The 22922-nt window shown below is 47.7% G+C and overlaps 1 protein-coding gene across 2 annotated transcripts in view; it reads right to left on the reverse strand.

The window, feature by feature from the left end:
- Window positions 1-22922, reverse strand: part of LOC144127956 (serine/threonine-protein kinase RIO3) — a 93077-nt gene that overhangs the window by 55149 nt on the left and 15006 nt on the right. Inside the window, exons 5-10 of one of the 2 annotated variants that reach the window (XR_013313643.1) lie at window positions 22754-22907; window positions 19350-19477; window positions 18361-18543; window positions 9946-10276; window positions 5997-6101; window positions 2511-2788 (exon numbers count right to left, since the gene is read on the reverse strand). Coding sequence is in view for 1 of the 2 variants with exons in the window: in XM_077660975.1 (XP_077517101.1) it covers window positions 2609-2788; window positions 5997-6101; window positions 9946-10276; window positions 18361-18543; window positions 19350-19477; window positions 22754-22907 (1081 nt within the window). In the remaining variant the exon portion in view is untranslated. Of the gene's footprint in view, window positions 1-2494; window positions 2789-5996; window positions 6102-9945; window positions 10277-18360; window positions 18544-19349; window positions 19478-22753; window positions 22908-22922 lie in introns of those variants that run through there. The other variant, XM_077660975.1, reaches the window with a different exon arrangement.

Genomic DNA, 22922 nt, shown 5'->3' on the forward strand with positions numbered 1-22922 from the left:
TGGAGGGAAGTCTAGTTTTGTATCTGATGAGCCAGCTTCAGAGAGTGTTTCTCTCGCTGCCAAAAAGTGCGGCACTATGAAGGAAACAAGAAAAGCCAAGATGCTGATAGCTTTAGGTGGGGCCTAACCCAGAATGGCAAGCAGTTTCATGAAGGCCTCTGTGCACTTCTCCAGCCTAATTGCACTCATGTAGGCATACTATATGCATAAATCCCAAGCTGAATGCTCAAAACCAACAAAAGCTATGATGTCACATTGGTATACTTTAGTCAGCGATAAAGATAGGTCGTCAGTGCGTGAAGCTGGGCTAGTCGGGACAGATCATGGTGTCAATGGCAGCAATCATCTGAGCCACAAACCACCTCATTTTCTCAACTCACACAGGCATTCCTATGGCTCTACCCAACTGCTTTCGGATGACAGAGCCAATCACGTCTCTGCACCATCAATTTCTTTTTAGTTTTCACATATCTCCAGCTGTCAGGTTTAGCTGCCTTCACCACAAAAACTGCTCAATTAGCTAACACCTTCAGATGGCCATATGATATACTTTGACTAATTTGTCATGTTCATGTCCTTGTGAGAACTAGAGTCCTTCAATATATTGAGGCAGGTGTCAATTTTAGTGGCTTATTTTTGATTTTGTTAGGCTCCTCGCATCTCTGGGCTTTCAATAGTTTCAGCTGAACGCCTCTAGATTACGCCGGAAGCTTGGACTGACTAGTACAAGAAAGCATTTTACGTTTTATAACCCAGCAGAGGTACACAGTTCAATCCAGGCCCGATTCGCAATAACTAGCATAGATGTCTTCCCATATTGTAACAGCCCAAAAATATAGATTATTCCCATGCGAAATGCTATGACCTCCCATAGCACTGTACCGTATTCGTAAACCAGTCAAAATGAGTAACACATTTTGCTTCAATTTGATCAAATGATTTCAAACGGCAGCTTGGTCAAAGAGCACCCTTTCAGGCGCCATTTCTTGTTTTGATCAAAAACTTCTTTTTCTGCATAAATAGTATATTCAGGCGTCAAGAAAGGAAATTTGTTAGTTCACCAGCACGAAAGCTATGTGCGAAATTCCATACAAGTGTCAGATTGGTTAGACATAGTAACACTGGAATGTCCGGATTTGTCAAGTAAGCGCCCATGGGATTGTGGCATCCCTCAGTGTTTTGAAGATGCACATCATGCTCAAAACTGAGCAGAAGTGGCAAAATTTGCATGAAAATGGTAGATGACATGCTACTCAGCTAGCTGTTTTGAAATATTATTTACTGCATTTGCTATTTGCACAAAAACAAAACATTATTTCAACACGAATGATGCTAAATTCAACTGAAATGATGAAATCGCTGCTAGGTGCCACACACTCTCAGAAAAGGCTGAGAGTTTGCTGTGTATAGTATTGTGCATTTTTATCGTGAAGACTTTCAAAAATTTCCCCGCCTCAACCGCTGGCTCGTTTGCGGTGAAACTGCACACAGCTTGCGTATTACGGTAACTTTTGTATCATAGCAAGTTTGACAACAGTACTTACTTAGTTGGGCCGTGCATGATGCAAAAACATAATTGCCTGCGTCGAGATTGGTGAACCGAAACCCGCAAACACCATTTGTTCGCTGAAGGGTGGCAATGGCGTCATCTGTTTTCTGCAGTGGAAAGTGTCATGACAAGGCGCCGAGGCGAGCGTTGCAAGAAGCGCAGGCCCTTTGATTACACAGCTGCGGCCGTTTCGTCTGCTTCAACTAAAGCGCTTCCAACATTTTCGGAACGCATGCGCGCACGCACACAAGCCTTTGCGCGGTGCGTAGCCAGATGCGTGCACCCCATGCATTAGCTTCTCCTCGCACGTTACTGGGTACTGGGGGCGCCTCGTGTCAGGAGGTAAAACTCTGCTAACTGAGCAGAAAAAATATCAGAACAACTGATTTAACGAGGCTTTACCTTTCAAAGAATATTGTTTGATCTTTTTTTTCTGCGGAGTGACTTTATCCAATTCAGCTCATATCGTCTGCTTTTGTGACTCTCCGAAAGCATCGGAGGGTGACAGCAGAAACCAGATGGCGCCACTGCCGCCCTTCAGTGAAAAAACGGCGTTTGCGGGTTTCGGTTTGCCGATCTCGACGCAGGCAATTAAGTTTTTGCATCACGCACGGCTCAACTAAGCAAGTACCATTGTCAAACTTGCTACGATACAAAAGTTACCACAGTACGCAAGCTCTGTGTGCAGTTTCACCACACACGATTTAAAGTCTTCACGATAAAAATGCACAATACTGTACACAGTTCTTTAAGTACTCTATACAAAGCCCTTTAAAAGGTTAGTATGTGTGGTCTGCTCGAGGTGGGATCAAACGGCCGTTTTCCTCAAGCGCTTCAGAGAAACCACGCACCGGGCCAGGGGAAAGCCTGTAGCCACTGGAAAACCAGTGGGTACCTGATGGCACTAGGGATTACGCTTCACCTTCCAATAAACAACAGGGCTAGTAACAATTATGACTACCTACTTTTATTTACAATTCAATTTGACGCAGGCGACAAATGCACATGATAAAAATTCTGCATAAGAAAAAAAGGCCACGGGCATCACAGGCTTGCATGTCAGTTGGACTGCGCCGTCTCGTCGACTTCGTCTTGTCTGGCTTCTTCAGTCATGGCGGCAGACTCGTTTCCTATCCTCGACTTCTTGTCCATGGACTTCTCAAACAGCGTGTCGAACAAATCTGCTTTCCGCTGGTTTTCCCTGGTCAGCAGCTGCTCATTCTTTTCATAGTTCTGAATCTGCATCGACAAAGTGACACAAAATGCAATGTAACAAAAAACTTATCTCTCTTGCCAACGCACAGACATGAGGGCAAGCTTTGTAACAGCGTGAAATGCAGTACGAACTGCACTGACCAGTTCAGAAAGGGAGAGCTTTGTCATTATCACACAATGATGCCACCCTTTTTGTGATGTGACCTGAAGGAATGTTACACCCTCACATGCATGCATTCTTTTCAAGAATGTCTCAGCTGTCTTTTCTTGGCCACTGGTTGCGTACAAAGTAAAAGCCTTGCCATCTTCCTAAGCAAGGTGCAGCTTTTCAAGAGCTGGGCCACAAAGAAAGTTCAGCGGCAAGGGACACATCCCTTGCTCATGCTGCCAACATCTAGCAAAGTGTTCAGCAGTGGCCTTCGGCGCTGCCACTGTGCAGCAGTCACTTCCAAGTGGCCAGAGGTCACCATTATGCACCTTGTGTACCGTCACCCTTTCGGCACTGCTGTGGGCCTTTTAACTTTTTGTGGCAGATGGCGGCATGCTTCTTTCCGCCTAATGTGCCAGTGGGAGGTCCCTCTGACAGCCAATGAGCAGGTTGCAGCAAATGACACCGAGAAGGGAGTTGACCAAAGGTGCCAGTCGTACCCATAAACAAGCAACGAAATGTGATCATTAATGAACAGCCATGCAGTACCCAATCCTGAGGTAACCCAGGAAAAATCTGGCGACAAACCCACTGCATTTTCAAGCACACAGGAAAAAGAGTTAAAGCAGCCCTGGTATGCAAAGCAAGCGCGTCGTTTTTATTCCTCGTATTCATGTATAGGATATCATGATGCCTGACCACTGGAGGAGATCGTCAGAATTGCAGTACGTATATTTAATATTTTAATCTGCTACAGAAAAGCTCGTTCCGGTTCAATGGTGTCGAAATGTAGCAGCGATTTTCAGCAGCGGAAATGACGTGGCAGCCAGATTGGGCACTGTTTTTCTGACAGGCTTGGCGTCCAGTTTGAACTTAGTTCCTTTACACTTGGGAGTATAGTATAGTAGGCTGTTCACATGAGGAAAAAAAAAAAAATCTGTGAAGAAGCAGTAAAAGTTCATGAAAGCGAATGAGAATTATGCCAGAGGCAATATTTTCCATTTCGCTTCAAACTATGGTGGAGGCGAGCACTGCTGTTCAGACTGCTAATTCAGGAACACTGCTTCGAGGCACCATAAGCTGCCGATGCTGAGAAGGCAGCGGAAAAAACTTGATCGACGCACCTCGGCCAAAAATGTGAAGAGCAGAACAGGAGAAAGGGTGACGGGTGAACCAGTGGTGGTTTACAATCCTACCAATGCCAAAGGATCGCACCTCTGCTCTATGTGCTATGTGTGTGCGCGGGATGGTGTTGCTCTCAAAATGGGTGGCTGTGGGCTTCTCTGAAAAAGCAACACTTGCATGCGCGCTTCTGCGCCAAGTGTGCAAGGTGTGGTTCTAATTGGTCGCAGTCAATTGGTAGCGGTAGTCAAATGAGCAAGTAAAATGCAATTTCATCCAGTTTTTTTACCTTCAATTTTCTAACAGGGAAAATTTTTGTTTGAATGCTCTAATTTTAATAATTATTTCTGCACTAGTGTCTGCAACCAATGAGGAATCCCCATAACCAGAGTGACTGGCAGAGGGGATGTGGCTTTCGAGACCAACTTCCTTACTTTTTGATGAATTTTGACTGTTTGCAGTGCTTTCATCATTTACATTTTCATCAATTTCATCATTACATCTGAGGAACATTTATCTCTACAATTTTTTTCTTTCTCTTCTACAGTTTGTGGAATGCCTGCAGACTCAATAAAATGAGGTAAATGACTGGTTAAACACTCACTGTATTTCTGAATGCATGCTATGCGTGATGATAACCTCAGATCTTTTTTTTCCACACCGTTCTTTTTGTCATTTTTTACCAAGCAGTAGGCACAGATATGTATATAAACTGTAAACGAGATGTCAGACCGAAAATGTACTATCCATCAAAATGAAAAACCGAGACTGTCATCGCATAGAGCAGAGTTCTGTTGTTGCAACAAAGCAAACGGGACAAAAATGGGCAAAACAGTCATGAAGAAATGTGCTCCACAAGGTAAACACTTAGACGTAAAACTGGAACCAAGTAGATTTATTGAGTGTTTCACCATTATAGCACAGTTCACGAAACAATTTTTTTTTTTTTGAGCACTTTCCGGTGGGTTTCAGCCATGGAACTTCAGGAAAGCGTAGAAAAAGAGGAGCACGAACGGGCACAACGATTAAAAAAACATTGTTTTGGCCATTTTTGTGACTTGAAAGCTGCGTCCGCCCTTGATGAATTCTTCTGGATGCCAGAGCAACAGTGTGGATGAACGCATGCCACAGTGGAGAACTCTGGGTTAATGTCAGCCACCTGGTGGTTTCACATTGCACCTCCACTGAAACGTGGTTGTCATGGCTCTGATAGCCTGGCAGGCAAATGCCATAGCCACTAGGCTACTGCAATGGGTTTCAAGTGCATTCATCCCTTCTGGAATCCTCATAATGACCTCTCACCTAGTGTAAGGTTTATTAGAAGACAAGCTGGTAGCCATGGAATTTCCCAGTTAGACCTGTAATGCTCCACAGGATACAGTGCGCTAGAATGTTTACTGCCATTTCTGCTTGCACATCTACGTGAATTGCCAAAGTAACTGCAGAAACAAGTCTTTTCAAACATATTTACCAAAGAAATGTCACAGTGCCAGCTGCTAGAAATGCAGCAGACCTGCTGAAAGATAAATTCATGCAAAAGTTAACCCTAAAGACATGTTCTGCGGCCGTATTGGCAGACGATGGAGTCGATCTGAACTTTGATCTCGATTTACTGCGTCTACCCTTGTATTTGCGTGTAGTTTTATCGTGCACAGACATTCAGAAATCCTCGGAGTCAGTTAAATTTAGTGACTATGCCGTAATGGAGTGCTTGCAAATAAATCTCCTCAACTTTTTGCTTTTTCGCAATGAAGTGCCCATTAGTAGTAATGTAGAGAAGAAAAAGTTGGGCTGGTTGTATTCAGGCAGTTTCTTTCTGTGCTGATGTCGCTTAGAATGAATACCTCACAACTTCTATCCGATGTTCTCAGTGCCTGGGCATTACAGGGCTTAGACAAAAGGTAGCTGCAAGACAACCTTTTGCAGAGCCCCTGTTGCAGGTGGAGTGTCGGGCCTCCTCACCTGGCAGAGCAGCTCGGCACCCTCGCCAGGCAGGTTGAGGCCGCACACTTGTGTGAAGAGCTCCTTGGCACTGAGCACGCCTGGGAGGCCTTGCCTCTGGAAGAACTGCACGTAACACACACCAGAGCCTCACTCAGAGGCCCACATCCCAGGGATGGGCAAAGTCATACAGCATTAGGCCCTCTTCCAATTTCTTAAACCTTCGTGTCATAGCACCATCCTCTGCACAAGACCTTTGCAAAATTCATGAAGTTAAAAGAAGAATTGCAGCTATAATCTATATATTTACATCAATTTTGACTACTTCAAAAGTCATAAAATGTGCTGTTGAAGAAAACTGAATCACGCACATCTGCTGCACATGGCTTTCATATTATCAGACAAGGCTGACGACTGGGCGAGCTGGTACAGAATCATCTTAAAATCAGCCAAAAGACGCAACACAGCTAGGAGAAAAGAAGAACACGAGACAAGGCGGGGCTAGCAACTGAAATTTTAATCAAAGGAAGTGGCAAAAGAAAACTCGCACAAAAATGGCGCACACATAACCAAAGCAGTGAAATAGCAGATAACAAACGACAATCAACGTTGTGTCAGTACCTGTACACCATCTAAAAGAAGCAAATTCCTTCCGGTGAAGGTTGACAGACGGCTTTGCCGCACGTCATGTTCTTAGCCTTAGTGACATAGTACGCCTCAGCTCTCTGCCTACATATCTGTTTGTCACTTCCATACACCACTGAAGTGTCACAGAAATCAAGTGTGTAAACTGTCAGGTCGTCCTGCAATTTACATTCGCAAGATTGAGAGTGCAGTGCCAGATTAGAGGTCGCCTTCCCCACAAACCAGTTGAAGTGCTCACTCAGGCACACATTCAGACACCTGCCTGTCTGTAGATCCTTCCGCAAGGCAGCAGAATGTGATAAACCACATTATTCTTGCAATTGGTGAACCTAGGTTTATGGGATACTGTGCACTGCGATCTACCGTATAAACGCGTGTAAGGGCTGCACCCGTGTAAGGGCCGCACCCGTATTCCCAAAGGAAATATTTGAAAAAAAAAAAATTCCGTGTAAGGGCCGCACCCAAACTTTCCAGGAAACACGCAAGAGTAGCCTTCGAAATACATGCGCACAGGAGCTTCGAGGTGCCACCCATGGATGGCGCCCGAGGCTGCGGGTCATCATCATCATCTTTTCTTCTGCCGCGAGCTTCTGCTACTGTACTTCCGCTATCCGTATCGGCATCGTTATCGCCAGGTCTAACTTTGTTCTGTTCTGGCTGTCAAAGCATGCGTTTTTTGGTGGTTGTGTTAGCGTGTTCGCTCGGCATAGTTGTTACTCTCGTGCGCTGTCGTTCTTCACTTTTTCATGAACTGCCTCCGAGCATTGTCACTGTTGCACGATGGGCAAGCACCTCAACAGCTACATGGCGGGCTTTAAACTGAAAGTAGTGGAGTTCGGTCTCGAACACGGCAAGCGTGTCGCGGGCAGAAAATTTGACGTGGACGAGAAGCATGTCTGACGGTGGTACGGACAAAGGGATGCGTTGAAGAATACCAGCTCCAAAAAGCGCGCTTTCCGAGGCAGGCCATGCAAATTTCTTGAGCTAGAAGAAGAGCTGCTATGCTATTCAATGGAAGTGCGGAACAACGGCTCCGCGTTGACAACGGACATGCTGCGCGTGAGGGCACAAGCCTTGGCGCGTGCTAAAAGCATACCGCACGAGGACTTCAGGGCTAGTGCCGGCTGGGTACGAAGATTTCTGAAGAGGAAGGGCCTATCATTTCGGCGAAGGACCACGCTGTGCCAGCGGCTGCCCCCCGACTACACCGACAAGGTGCTCAGCTTTCAGAAGTATGTCATCGGTAAGTATGTCATCGGTCTGCGTCGTGAGCACAACTATATATTTTCGCAGATAGCGAACACCGACCAGACCTGTCCCGAGAGCTGCACAGTTGAACTGAAAGGAAAGAAGAGTGTTTTCGTGCGGACAACTGGCGCGGAGCGCCAACTGTGTACCGTTATGCTGTGCGTCACCGCGGACGAGCGGAAGCTGCCCCCTATGTCATCCTGAAAAGAAAAACGATTCCTAAAGGCGTTTTCCCCAAGGGAATTGTAGTTTGCGCCCAAGAAAAGGGCTGGATGGACGATGAGCTTGTGCTCGACTGGGTAAAAAGCGTTTGGGAGAAGCGCCCAGGCGCCATGCTGGCCCGACAATCGCTCCTCGTCTTGGACAGCTTCCGCGGTCACTTGACGGGTAGGGTTAAGGAACGCCTGCGCGGTATCCGCACAGACATGGCCGTGATACCGGGCGGCCTCACCAGCATGCTGCAACCCCTGGATGTAAGCGCCAATCGGCCTTTTAAGGTTGAATTTCGAAGGCAGTATTCGGAATGGATGGCCAATGGCAATCACGACGAGATGCCGACAGGGCGGCTTAAGAGGGCACCGCTCGCGACTGTGCTTGGATGGATTTTGTCCGAGTGGAATTCCGTGTCGACCGACATTGTAACCCGGAGTTTCAAAGTAACCGGAATTTCAAACGGTTTAGGCGGGACCGAAGACGACTTTCTGTGGGCTGAACATTTACCTGAACACAGCACCAGCTCGGAGTCTGAAGACTCTGTGAGTGATGCCTGAACGGTAAATAAATGCCGCGCATTCCAGATTGGTTTGCTTTCACTTAAAAAAAAAAATTTTTTTTCGAAAATCGCGTGTATGGGCTGCGCCCCGAAATTTGCCCCCTGAATCTGGGAAAAAAAGTGCGGCCCTTACACACGTTTATACGGTAATTCCCCCCATTTTTTTCCAGCCTTCTTTTAACGGCGGCTGGAAAAAAAAAAGTAATGTTTTTCGTTGGCCAGCGACGGGATGCGTGATGGAGGAGTCTACACAGAGGCGGCAATAGTATATTGCATGCTACGACCTTTGCAGAGTTTCTTAGGACGTGTTCCGATAATTTTTGAGTAATTTGTGGATCCCTTTTTAAGCCCTAATTTAAAGAAAAAAGTGCGCAAATTACGGGAGTAAATATGGTGTGTGTATATATATACATATATCCTGTTAGGTGACAGCAAACAAAAGAGAACGACATGATGGATGGTGACGGCATAATTAAATGGCGGCAGGCCTTGCGCGAGCACTCAGTGTCGCGCCGCTGCCCACGTCGTCGTCTTCTAGTCCGTGAGAATATACATATATATAAATATTATTGGTGTGATCACTTTGTTCAAGCCAACTATTACCGAGGTGCTGAGAGCTCAGAAAAAAAATGAAAAACAAAAAAACTAAAATGAATCTGGGACTCAGCACTTCAAGGCCTGTATCTTAACTATGCATTCCTTTCGAAAACGTACCTTTCAGTGACACATGACTGGCCAAAGCACCGGCAGCAGAAGCGGCAGCTTGCCGAAAGAAATACACGTTAGGACAGAGGCCCAGAAATGCATGAGACATCATTGAGCACAGCAGTGCCTTCAATGTGTTAACGCATGCAGTCTCCCATGCAGCAGTGGCTGCCATCATTGCCGTGCCGCCGCCGCTACTTGTTTAGTCTTGTTCACTCCTGTGCCTGTTCACTTTTCATGTTCATAGCCACCCTCATTTTTGCTCGTGCGCTGTGACCCCAAGGTCATCAAAAAGTCTGCGTTCCCTACCAGCTCATGAGTTTGGCGGTGAAGGTCACTGTAGCCATTTGAGGAGCAGTGAAGAAAAAAAAAAATGCAATATGTTTGTACCGCGGTTCTAAATTAATGAGATGCATTTTGAAATCGATGAAGTCAGGAAAAAAAACTTGTGTTATATTTGTGCAAATACGGTAAATAGTAAAGCAATAGAAGCACCGTTACATTAGGCAGGTTTTCACCTTGAAATCTTGGCGCTGTTAGGATACTCGGTCACAACTCCCCTGTACCATTTCTTTCTTAAGCTGCTGAGGTGGGCCTTACCCGGGAAACGTTGGTGCAGTCCCTGAGCAGGAACTCAAGCGCATGTGGGTGCATCCGGTCGACCGCCTGGCTCACATCAATGATCACCACCCGTCCCTGGTGCCAGAGCAGGTTGTATTCGCTCAAGTCGGCGTGCACCAGCTGGCAGCGGTCGTAGAGGTCGCGCGCCAGCTGCACTGTCTGTGTGTAGGCGCTTGCCAGCTGGTCACCCGCCAAGGCAGCGTCACGCAGTTGTGGTGCTGGTACCCCGTCAACACCCACGAAGGACATGACCAGCAGGTGCTTCTTGAGCAGCACCACTGAGGGACAGGGCAGGCCGGCACGCTCGATCCTGTGGGCATACCAGGCACCATTACATGCCAAGTGACTGGGTCTGCTTCCCTTTCCTTCATGCAGCCGTTGCAACCCCCAACACCTCACAGCATTGGATCTCTCCGAGACTGAAGATGCAAACAGCACCAAGTTCGTCACTTGAAAAAGCGAGATGCACAGTCGAGCCCATTTTTAACGAACCTGATGGTCACGGGGATTGTGTTCGTTGTATCCAAGGTTCGTAGTAAGCGCACTTCCCCTATTATAGTGAAAATGTGAGGTCAGGCAAAAGTGAAGTTAAGATCATCCTTCTTCAAGCAGGCCTTGAACTGCTCTTTCCAAGCTGTCCAGAGTGGCCATGAGCTTCTCGCCGAAATAATTTCTGCCAAAGAGCTGCTTTAGGGACGCAATATTACTAATTACAACATGAGTGTTCATGGCACTCAGTGGTAGGTCAACCTCCGCATCACCACCTCTCATCAGAATTGTGCGGATATAGCGGTGAAGCTTGTGCACCACATTTGTGCGCAGAACGTATCAACTGCATTACCTGTGGCATGCGCACTGCTTCTGCCTGGCAGCAGCCACCAGCTGGCCAGCAAGGCATACCATGTGACTGGCAGTCAAAGTTCTCAGCTCCCATTGGTTGGTCATCGACTGTGTGCAGTTTAGTTTTCAACACTGCTTCTGCTTCTATTGCTATTAGACCAATCGGCACACGTGCATGCACTGACTGACACTGCAGCCCATCGGTACACGCTTGGCCGCTAGTTTTAATGCTGACTTATTACTGCTTTTCTGGGAGTCACCACATTGTTTTGGAATGGGTGTGGAAGTGTCACAGAAGCTAGGACACACTTTTTGGTCGCACGCGGGCAGGAAGTGCGAGTTTTTAGACCGCCAGGTCAAATTTACGGCACCTTCTAGCTTGTTCGAACAGAGTTAAGCTGACACAGTCTTTCGTTGTATCTGAGATGCAGTGCCATTACTCTAATACATATTCTGATGGTAGCACCACCCTTGTGCTTAACAAGTGAGCGTTCATTATAACTGTAGCCGTTATAAGTGTTCTCAAATGTATAAACTCTCTGAGAACAAGAACATGTTGCAAAATAACTGTTAATTAACAATAATTCTGAATGCAACAGGTCTTGCTCATATGAGCCACCATGCTACTACTGCCACAAGCAGGAAACCTCTAGTGCATAAATCTTCCATCTCAACCCGTTCTGCTGCACAGAGCAGACAACCCTGAGTGTACAGTTTCTGCTTTGCACGCTGAAACACAAATGCAGGCAAGCTGCATGCACTGCGCCCAGCCCGTGTTTTTCAGTTTCACTGCTGTGGCAAGGCAAGTGTGGTTAACTAAAGGTGAGGAAACTACCGTATCTACTCGCATAGAGGTCAGCCTGTCTTTTTTTTTTTTTTTAAACACCACTGTCCAAACTTGGAGGGCTCAACCAATGTGCCAATCAGGGCAAGGCTCAAACCCTGGTACAAATGCAGAAATGGAAGGAAGCGATTCACAGAAAAGATGCACTACTGTGAGAAGTTCTGCCTTCCAGCTGCCTTCACAGGGTGCAGCAGCTACTACTGCCCTTGCCGCAAAAATGTTTCGTGTGCCCCCACTTTTCAAGAGGTGCACAAAACGGCAAGAGATAATGCCAACTTAAGCAAGAAGCCCCACCATGCATCCCTGCAATGGCTGTGCACTCTTGGGATCAATATTGCAGTTTCAATGGAGCATACAGGCCACCAACCATAGGGGGTTCAAGCGCCACATGAACCAAAGGCCCCAACCAGCAATCACAAGGTTCACAAGGAGACGTTTATTTACGCCACCGTCCAGTGACACACACTCACAGCTACCTCATCTGGGGGACGTACAGGGAGAGGGGAGGTCGCCTCTCTCGACACGAGGCGACACGAGCAAGCATTGGGTGCTGCTAGCATGCCGCTACAAGGGCAGTACTGTGATCTTTCTCACAGCGACTACAGGTTCAGTTCGCGACAGAGAGTGGGCAATCAACGTAAGACACATCTGTCAGAGGTCACTGGACCCTGCTAGACAGGCGTGAGCGGCTGTAGGTCACAAGACCTCGTGCTGGCAAACTCGAGTATGCATGGGTCCAGCAAGAACAAGAACAGCAAGTGTCTAAGATGTCTCACAGGGAGCCTCTCTCTGGGCCCTGCTCGGACTGCCACCAGAGCTGGTCCCAAAATCTCGCCAAAATGACCGGGCAGGGTAGTAGCCGAATGACTGATTAGTTGCCCAGCCACCTGACTGTCTCGGAAGGCAGGGGAAAGAAGAGAACACAACGGGAAGCTGGGCGACTGCGCAGAGGCAACGGCGGGAAGCCAGGACAGCACTCTTTGAACCCTACCTTAGCTATGCCTAAACCTCTCTTGCAAGTACCGTATTTACACGATTGTAAGTCGACTCGAATGTAAGTTGACCTCCCGATATCACGCCAGGAAAAAAAAAAGAATGGCGCACCCGTGGGCACATTCCACAACAAAAATGTATTAGTCACTAAACTACTTGTTCACACTTGCACTAGCGTCCTCACTAGTGCTGCCGTCATCATCGCTACTGCAATCCCACAGCATGTCATCCTAACATCGTCATCCAGTGAAAACAGGTTTTCAATATTCAAAAAATGTCGACTTACAATCATGTAACTATGGTAGCCTCATTGCCCTCTACTCACCGATGCTCAGCTCGAGCATGCATGTGGACAGCGGTGCCTCCTGTATGTCAGCGAGCATTTGCAATTTTTAGGCAAGCTATCATCTTGTGTGTGGAAGAATCGAACAATTGCGAAGCAGCACGAGAGTCTGATGTCACCAAAAGTGCATCAGGTGGTACAGTAGAACCCCTCAATAGTAAAGTAGCTTGGACCAACAAAAATCTTTATTATATCAGGGTCTTTACTACATTAGTTGTTGCTGATGGTATGGCTCTGACTATGCTCTCTGGCTGCTTACTAAGCACGAAGTGTTGCTTTATAAAAGAAACACTCAGAAATACCTTACATTCTGCTCTTACCATCCCTTTATGCGATAATTTATTTTTAGTTACCACATGTTCTCACATTTTTTACTTCGTTTACGTCTTGTGGATGTGCTGCATTTACATGAATGCAACACGGCTATGAAAAAAGCGAGTTTGATTCCATGTCAAAATCAAAGCTTTGCATGACCACGGCGTCGTCTTCCATGGCCTCAGCCTCATTTAAAAGGCAATAGTTAAGAAATGCGCGCGACACAACCAAGCGCGGCAAAACCGCCTATGCAGTTCTGCAGCGCCTCTGCTTCTTGCCGCTGCTTCCCCATGCTTCATGCTGCCATGCTACAAACTCACACCCTTCTCTGCATCTCACTGCACTTTTACTGGCTTTCCTTTCTCAGCGACCCGCACCACCTTCTTTCTACGTTCATAGCCAGCTTTACTTTTTCCCATGCGCGCCGTACGTCTCACGGCCTCAAGGTCTTCAAAAAGCTGGCTTGTCTTCGCAGCTCCAGATTTTGGTGGTGAAGCCACCTCAAAAAAAAAAAAAACGTTTTATTGTACAGTCGAGTCCCCTTATAACAATATTCAAGTGCCACGGAAATTCCATTGTTATAACCGATAATTGTTATAAACGGGTTGCATGGAAAAAAGCATAACAACTGCAAAGAGGGGTCACGGACGGCAAGTGACATGCGAGCTCAGCCGAGGCATCGTTTTGGTGGCCCCAAACGGGGCCTTGTAAAAAATACGAGAAGGTTGCCGTGGCCGCCTCTCAGCTTGAGAAATCCCGAAGAAACGCTGGGGTGAAATTGCCACAAGCATCTCGCCACATACTTCTCACTGGCTTGCACGAGAAAACCCCATGTCCGTCAGCCTTGCTTGCCTCACGCGAAGCTTGCCGACATCCTTCTCCATGGCCTCTCTTTGAAGTGCTGTATCCAGCCGCCACCTGGCTGGAAGTCCACATTGTTAATCAGCAGGGCAAACTGCTTCGCCTTTGTGGCCAGAATCGGCCCGATGGTAGGCAAGTTCTGGGCATGGGCACCAAGAAACCACTCGTAGAGGGCCTCCTCCACCTCCTTATAGGCACCTTATCGAACGCGTTTGTGCCCACTGTCAAGCGAGCACTTGAACTTCTCAGCGGAACGGATGATTGTCGACACCGTCAGTTTCGACAGTGCGTAGTTCTTAACCAAGTCACACACTTTCTTACCGTCTTTGTTGTCCTTCACGATACTGCACTTAGTCTCCAAATCGATAGTCGTGCGGTTTCTTTTCACCGGCAACGTCGTTTGATAATCAGCCGGTGGATCAGCCATCTTCCGTTTCGGTGGCAGTTCAAACGAGACGGAGAAACCACGTGGCCAGGAACGACTTCGACACAATCAACACAAACAACCAAATCCATTGGCAGAACTGCGTAGAATGAGGGGTGAGCGAGCAGATCAGCGCTGTTGGCGCGTTGGTGAGGTCCATTTGTGTTTCAGAGGGTGGCGCGGCGTAGAGCTATGGGCGCAGCCCATTTTTGTCCGGAGGGGTGGAAAGGCAGCGGGAGTGAGGCGCGCAAGGCTGGCGATGCGGAGAAGGCCGGAAAACAGGTGCTATTGTATGAGCGCGCGGGGAGGGTGCAGTGGCTGGAATTTCTTTTTTTTTTCTTTTCAAGGATTTCGCATTCCACTACCTTTTGGCACGAGCACTCAGGAGCCAGACTTCATTGTTATAACCGATAATGCGGCATGGGGGCATTGTAGTAAGCGGGTTATTTTACCGTAGAAAACATACAAAAGGGGACGGTGCAGCAGCTTTTCATTGTTGTAAACGATATATTGTTAAAACCGTTATCGTTATAAGTGGGTTCGACTGTATAGCACGTATAGCACTGAACACAGTTGCAATACCAAGAGATAGCAGTAAACCTCTTGGATGCAGTAGTAGGGCACTTTACTTCGTTATAATGAAATTTCGTTGCATCGAAATTTCGTACCTAGCATGCGGAAACATTACCAAATCACTTGCCAGTTGTAAGCACTCATCCTTTATTTTCTCTGAAAGTAATCAGTGACTTTCTTTTGCGTCTGCTTTGCAATCAGAGATGGCCTCACACTGCGTTCATAGGCCCACAAGGATTGCATTGCATCTTGCTGCCCAGTCGAACTCGCGTGGCGCCGCAGAACATCAATTGCGTCAAGCACTTCGCGGCTGCTCGGGGCATCGTCGTCTTCAGCATCGATATCGCTGCCTGGGTCCTCCTGCATGCTTCCTAGCACATCCTGCATGATGGAGTCGTCGGTAACTTCCTCGGTGGCAACGACGCAAGAGTCTGCGTAGAGGAAGTCTTCCAGAGCGACACCGTCAGGAACAGCCCTGTCACTCTCCAGGCACCTCCATGCTTCTTCAAGGCCGGCTTGATCGCCTTCCTCGCCATCGAACGGAGCCCTTTCATTAGCCTCCGTGCTGTTATTGTCTTCGGAGGCACTCGCTGCTGCTGCCACGCCGTTCTCAAACCCGGTTTTCCGGAAGCAGTTCTTGATAATTTCCTTTGATGTCGCCTTCCACGATGCGGAAAACATCTCTAAGGCTTGAAAAATATCCACCTTAGTGGGGCGTTTTAAGCGGAGATTGAGCAGCAGCTTGTCGATCAACCGGCGACGATACGCACACTTCACGCTGTTGATGACTCCTTGGTCGAGCGGCTGAAGCAGCGACGTGCAGTTCGGTGGAAAAAACCGTAGCTCGACATTGGTAAGCTCTAAGTCGTCGACGTGATGGGCGGAACAATTGTCCACTAAGAGGCACACGCTGCGGCCGCCATTCTTCATATCCTTGTCGAACGCCCGGAGCCAGTCACGGAAGATGTCGCGGGACATCCACGCTTTCGTGTTAGAAGTGTACTCCACTTCCAGCTTCCGAGCGTTTCTGAAGCACTGCGGCTTCTTGCTCTTGCCAATCACAAGCGGCACTCTCTTATCACTGCCATCCATGTTGGCGCACAGCAGAGCAGTTATGCGCAGTTTACTCTGTTTGCCACCATGGCAGCGATCACCTTTCAGTGCTAGCGTCCGATTCGGTAGCATCTGATAAAAAAATCCAGTTTCGTCCGCGTTGTAAACGTCCGATGGCTGGTATCGCGTCAGTATTGCTGGCATTTCCTTCTCCAGCCAACTAGCGGCTTCAGGCGCGTCAGCCGACGTTGACTCCCCGCACAGCAGCCGTCCGACGATCCCGTACCGGGCCTTAAAACGGTGGAGCCAACCACTGCTTTCCTTGAATGAATCCTTCTCGAGCAGGCAACCAAAATCCTTTGCTTTTTGCTGCAAAATTGCGCCACTTACCGGCACATTCTGCGCTCTGGCGTCCATGAACCAGGCGAACACAGCCTTATCTACGTCTTGATACGTAGCAGGCTTCAATCGCTTACGTTGGGCGCTCGTTCCACACTTCACTGAGCTGAGGATAGACTCCTTGGCTTTCAAAATTGTTGAAAGCGTACTCATGGATATGCTGAATCGAGCCGCTACGTCCTTCTTCTTTTCGCCTTTCGAAACTGCGTCCAGAATCGCCTCTTTTTGCTCAAGCGCAAGGGCTTTCCGCTTGCCACTCATGGCGGCGACGCACGCGGGCATACACGAGGGCAACCAAAGCAACGCCTGCGATGTATCCAGCACGTGTGGTAGCAGCGAAGTGAACAACGCGACAACGCGGACAAAGGAGTACGGCGGCGACGGCGGCCGCGCAAGTGCGCAAGCAATCACATGGGTTGGCAGATCCAATGAGAGACAGGCGTGTAAGCTGACGCATGCACAGCAAAGAAGCCTGGGAGGAGTGGGGGGAGGGGGGGGGGGGGGGGGGGGGGAGGAGTGCGCCGTCGCCGGCGACCGAGCAAAAAAGAAAATAAAGACGGGCCCGGACGGGGGGAAGAGAGAGGGTTGCTCTCTCTCTCTCCCGCTTGCTGGGAGCGAATTCCACGCGCCCCATGAGGCCCATCCGCGTGGGTTACCCAAGTCACTCACGCTAGCACCGCTTTCCCCGCGGCCGTCATCGTCACGGCGACATTTTCCTTCCGGGTAAATTTTTTTAGGATACGCGACTTCGTTGTAATGAAATTGCAGCAATATTACTTCATTATGTCGAGGCAAAATATACATGGTTTCCAATGGGGAATAAGTTGAATATGCCTTGTAACTTCGTTATATTGAGGATTTCGTTATATTGAAGTTCGTTATATCGAGGTTTAACTGTATTGGCTATGAGGGATGCTGTAGTGAAAGGTTCCAGATAACTCGGACCATCTGCAGTTCCTTAATGTGCGCTGACACTGCACAACACACAGCCGTTTTTGCGTTTTGCCTCCTTAGAATTAAAAAAGAAACTTATCAACGAGGCTTTACTGTATTAGCTAAAAGCTTTGTACTAACAAGAGCATTTTTTTAACCTTCCTTTTGAGAAACTATAAACTTTTGAGCAGTAAGCAGAAATATCTGAAATCTGAACTAACCCATCTTACGTATTTGTAATTGTTAACTTCCAGAATTGAACTAGTATTTGGTTATTTATTTGCCTAGGGATCCTACACTTAGCATGTACCGCGATGTCACCATTCCGTGGGAGGTACACTGCCACTGCCAGGTGCTCTTTACTATAGCCCTATAGCCGTTTCTGCGATGAAAATCTTTACTATAACAAAAGAAATACAGTCGTCTATGGAAGGCAAAATGGGACCACAGCATCACTTTACTAAATCCAAGTTTTTGCTATAACTGAGTTTATTATAGCGGGGTTCTACTGTACTTGTGAGAGCAGCAAGGGCGCCAATTTGCATTCAGTAATTACAGCAAACGATGGTGAAGACGAACAACTTGCTTGGGTGAAGGCACCGCATCAAGTGCAAGCCAGTTGCAGGAGTTATGTCCGAACAGTACTACTGTTGCTTTCCATTTTGGTTAATTACTGCCAGTAATGTACCAAATGGTGACACTCCAAGTACTGAGGTTGTGAGCCAAACTTTGACAGAACGAAATGAAGATCCCCTCTTTTCTCACAAGTGGCATGTTGCTAAGACTCAGAAGTGCCAAACAGAACAGTACACTTACTTCCTGAGATTGTGCATTTCCTTCTCTGCCCAGAGGTGAATGACCTTCCGTGGGTTGAGCTTGTTGAAGCGCTCTCGGAAGCGGAAGTCCTCGCGGATGTACTGTTCTCGATTCTTAAACTCATTCAGCGTCGTCTTGAACACCTTCACTGCACACTCCACAGGCACTGAAAATTCCTCGCTCCTGCAATAAAGTCAGTCTAGTGAGCGCTGGACCCCTTTCCTCAGCTGCAGTGAGCAGGAATCAAGACTATGGTCCTCTGATCAACGCAGTGCAAGGCGATCATGATGAATACTCCCCTGCAGCTCGGTGACACCATTTGAAAGACCCAATAAAAAAACAGTGCTGGCTGAAAGAATGAACAGCTACAAATAAAGCACTACAACACAAGGAACAAAGGTACACAAGCATGGAAAATAGTTCATCTGATTCAATTTCCATTCCCAAATTCACGTGAGAGAGCTAAGATAGTTCACTGCATTTCTGTCGTGCCAAGGTTCACATGAAAATTGAGTTCCCAAGCCTGTGAGCTCTTGATGCTCAGAGCAGCCTGTGTAATGTTTAAAAGAGAGATTCCCCTAGTTTGAATATTTGCATACTACTCAGACTTATTTACATATGAATAGAGTAGCCCCTTCCACAAGCATGTCGGTGCAACTCAACAAAAAACATAATTACTCCAAGGACATTCCATGTGCCACTGACCAAGTTATAGGTCGGTAATACTGCACTATTGTTATTACATCACAACTCAAGCCCCATTCTTCCAGTTGAACATGGACGAGTGCCTGATCCACTCCAGTAACAGCCATCAATGAGACCACAACCATTTTGGTGCCCAGACTGCACAGCCCAACACTCGTGAAGCAGGAGAGAGTGAGAAAAGTCTCCACAAAGCATCGCTGCTTTTAGCAAACCCAACCTAGTGTGCAGAAATTACGCCCATATGGCTCTGCGAAAGATGGTGGCAGAGCCAGTTCACTACATACTTGCCGCCAGCTGCGTGGAAGACACACGACTCCTTGCCCGTGCTGATGCAGCCATTCACCTCGTCCAGAATCTCCCGGTTAACCAGCTTGTAGAGGAGCAGGCGAGTGTTGGGGTCCAATGATTGCTCCTGTACACAGAGAGAGAGCGCCAATGTACCTCAGCTCCTTGAAGGTACACACAAGCAGGACTTCTTGCAACCATAAAATGACCCACCATGTGTGTGAAAGGGGCTACTCTATTGATATGTAAATTAGTCTGCGCAGTGAGCAAATATTCGAACTAGGAGAATATTTCGCTCAAAAAGAATCAGGGGCATTTCTTTCAGTCAGCCGGCCACTGTAGCCGACTGCCTGGTTCAAAAGCCAGACACTTTTTGTTCCTGTGTCAATGCTCGCCTGGCTAAAAACAAAAGGTGGAGGGGAGAGAGAGAGGCAGGCTAGTGTAATGTGCAGGCAAGTGCTGCTCCATCCGCCAATCAATCAACGCAGTGCCTTCTGGGAAGGAAAATGCTTTCTTCAGAAGAGAAACTGCTCACGAGGCTGATGGCACCTCCACATTTCTCCTCATTTGAAAGAACCCTGCTGTACCTGGCCTTGGCTACTTTGCACAACAAGTGCAGTAGAATCTTGATGATATAAACCCAGCTGATAAGAATTCATAAAATTACACAGCTGGAGTGCACTGTGCACAATGTGCAGAATTTCGAATGTTCCGAACACACTCCTGCGCCGCTACGGATGATACGAACGCACGAGCTGCGACTGCAGCTTCAAGCACTTAGCGCTGCCTGTACACTGCCAATGCTGCCATCGATAGTCGTGCAGTACGCACCGTGAACAGTGAGCGGCGGTGTGAGGCCTGCACATCGACTCCCTAATCACTACAGCCGCACTGTACCCACAGGAAGCAGTGAGCATGGGTATGCGGCCTGCACATCACTGATGTTGCGATTACCAGCCGTGCTGTACATACCATGAGTAGTGAGCTTTGGCTGCGTAGCCGCAAATAAATTCTATCAGCTGTAAACAGATCTGCTTGAGTGCATTTCCCATGCTTCCGCAAATGGCTTTTGTTTGTTTTGGCGGATATGAAATTTTGGAAGATACAAACTTTTGCCTGAGCCCGTGAGATTCGTATCACTGGGATTCTACTGTAGAACCCCCTTGCAAAACTCAAGGTCTTGTGTGAGCCACAGAAGGCAGGTCCTAGCCTCTTCCCGAGAACTGTCAGGTGTGTGAACAAAAATGTCTTTGGTCATAAGATTAGGCACATTCAAAAATAACTAAGAGGAACACAGCTGATATGCACCAAGAATCTCTGCTTCAGAAGCTGTGCACTCATTAAAATATAGGCTGTATCTTTCACTCCCCGTTGGCAAGGCTTAGGACATCAGGCTAGCCCATTTAGCTCATAGCAGCAGTGTCCGCAACTTTGCCAAAGAATAGCTCTCGCAGAAAATGCCGGAAGATGTGGGAATGTGAAGGGACTCTATGCACTGAAGTTTCCCACACAATGTTTTGCACGATTTCAAGAAAGTTGTGAACTGGCAATGGGTTCCAAACGTTTTTTTTTTTTTTTGCTCCTTTACAAGCTGCTCAGCTGTACCCTTGAATCTCTGTATACCATGTACAACACTCTCATGCGTCAAAACCTGTTTTGGCAATTCAGGTAGTTGTATCAACAACGTTTCTGATACAGTAAAACTCCATTAATTTGATCCCCGTTAATTCGGAAATCCAGATAATTTGAACCGGCGGCTCGGACCCAGCCAATGCCCGTGCAAGTCTATGGCGTGGGACACTCGCTAATTCAGACACTGAATGTCTCGCACCAGTAAATTAGAACGAGCTCCCGAAGGAAGGCCGTATCCAAGTACGACAGGCACGGCAAGAGATCGGCGAAATGGCCCTACTCCGAACCAGAGTTTCATGGTGCACAGTAGCTCGCACAACTTTGACGTGCGCGGGACAGCAGGTGTGACAACGAACCGACGACCTCGTTTCCGAGAACACTCAGACAGCTTAGTTGCGGTTTCACTCTTTTCAGCTTCGCGTCACCCCTCAGCGACAGCAGCTCGACCAGCCAGTACTATCCACCTAACCTAACTTAGCTCAGCACAGTTTCTGGCATTTATTGGCGCATCACTAGTGTTTTCACAAGCTTACGCCCGCATGATTCCGTTCTTCCAGAGCACTGAAACTGTGCGCTCGTGACATGCAGTTTGCTCTTTGTCCGGCGCAGCCTCCTGACATGCACGAGAGAGCCGCTCATCATGGGTGTGATGCAGTAGCAGTGGAGCTCCACCGCGTTGCTGTCATGCCGAAATCAGGCGACCATTGCCCAGTCTTTCACCAAATAAATTTACCACGATGCATTCAATTCTTATCATTTTTCTTGGGGTCATTCGATAATTAGAACATTTTTTTCCGGTCCCTTGCAGTTTGATTTAATGTTTTTACTGTACTCCGAGGCTCTGGTAAAAGGTAAAAACCATACAGTGCAGAAACTGCTAGAAACAAGGCATTGATTGTGGTATGCAGTTTGGAATTCAAGCTTTTCTCTGCCACACAGTTACCTTTTTCTTACTGTGTGCTTTGGACAAAGAGTTCGCTTTGCCATGCACAGATATGTTTTTGCTCTTGACTATTAATTCGCTGTGCAAGCATGCAACACATGCTACATATTACGGAGTTCTTTCTACCAACAAACAGTTGTGAGTTCACTGTGCATCCTTGCGTAACACATCCTCTCTTGTGAAAGGCATTAGAACACCCGCTGTAGCCTTCTCGAAAGGCCTACAGAGGAGCAATGAGGCTACAGTACAGAAGGAGCACCCAATAAGGATGGCCTGAGAAGTCAAAGCAGTTTCACTGTACATGACATGAAATGTGGTCTTGCACATAGCCATAGTTCAGTGCAGGATTTCTCAATGCAGAGTGTACTCTTTATCATAAGGAGTGAGGTGGCAGAATGAGCAGTTAAACGGTAAAGGAAGGGGTAAGAAGAAGGTAGAACCACGAATGCGAAGCGTTACTGGCAGTGAATTTTTTGACTGCATGGTGACCTCGAAACCCTTCAGAACACAGACATGCAGTCCACCACCTCGTGAAAGTGCCGCCAAGATATTACTAAGCTCAGAAAAAGTAAAAAACTGGGTCGTGAGGTCCCCAAAGGCGGGAGAGTCTTCAAAAGAATTTCCGCTATGCAATCAGTCAAAGATGAGCACCTACTAGCTAGTCCAGAACAAAGCTTTGTGCCTAGATGACACCAAACGGAGGACACAGAGGTTACGGCTGTGTGTATGTGGTAATCACTTGTTAAGTGAGAGCGTACCAGCACTGGAACAATTTTGTTGCTCTCCAGCAATGCAGCAGCATGCACGAGAAAGCATGTTGGCGCTCACCGCAGTGGCCTTCTCACGCTTGTCATGCAGCCGGGCAGCACGGCGTCCCTCCTGAGCAGAGTGCACCTTCAGCGAGTTGTAGACGTGGTTGGAGAGCCTCATGTCGAAACCCCCACCATCACCCGTCGAGATGCCCGGCGGGAGCTCCATCACCCTGCACCAGCAAAAC

Source organism: Amblyomma americanum, chromosome 4 (genome assembly GCF_052857255.1).
Source record: "Amblyomma americanum isolate KBUSLIRL-KWMA chromosome 4, ASM5285725v1, whole genome shotgun sequence".
In the NCBI taxonomy this organism is placed as follows: domain Eukaryota; kingdom Metazoa; phylum Arthropoda; class Arachnida; order Ixodida; family Ixodidae; genus Amblyomma; species Amblyomma americanum.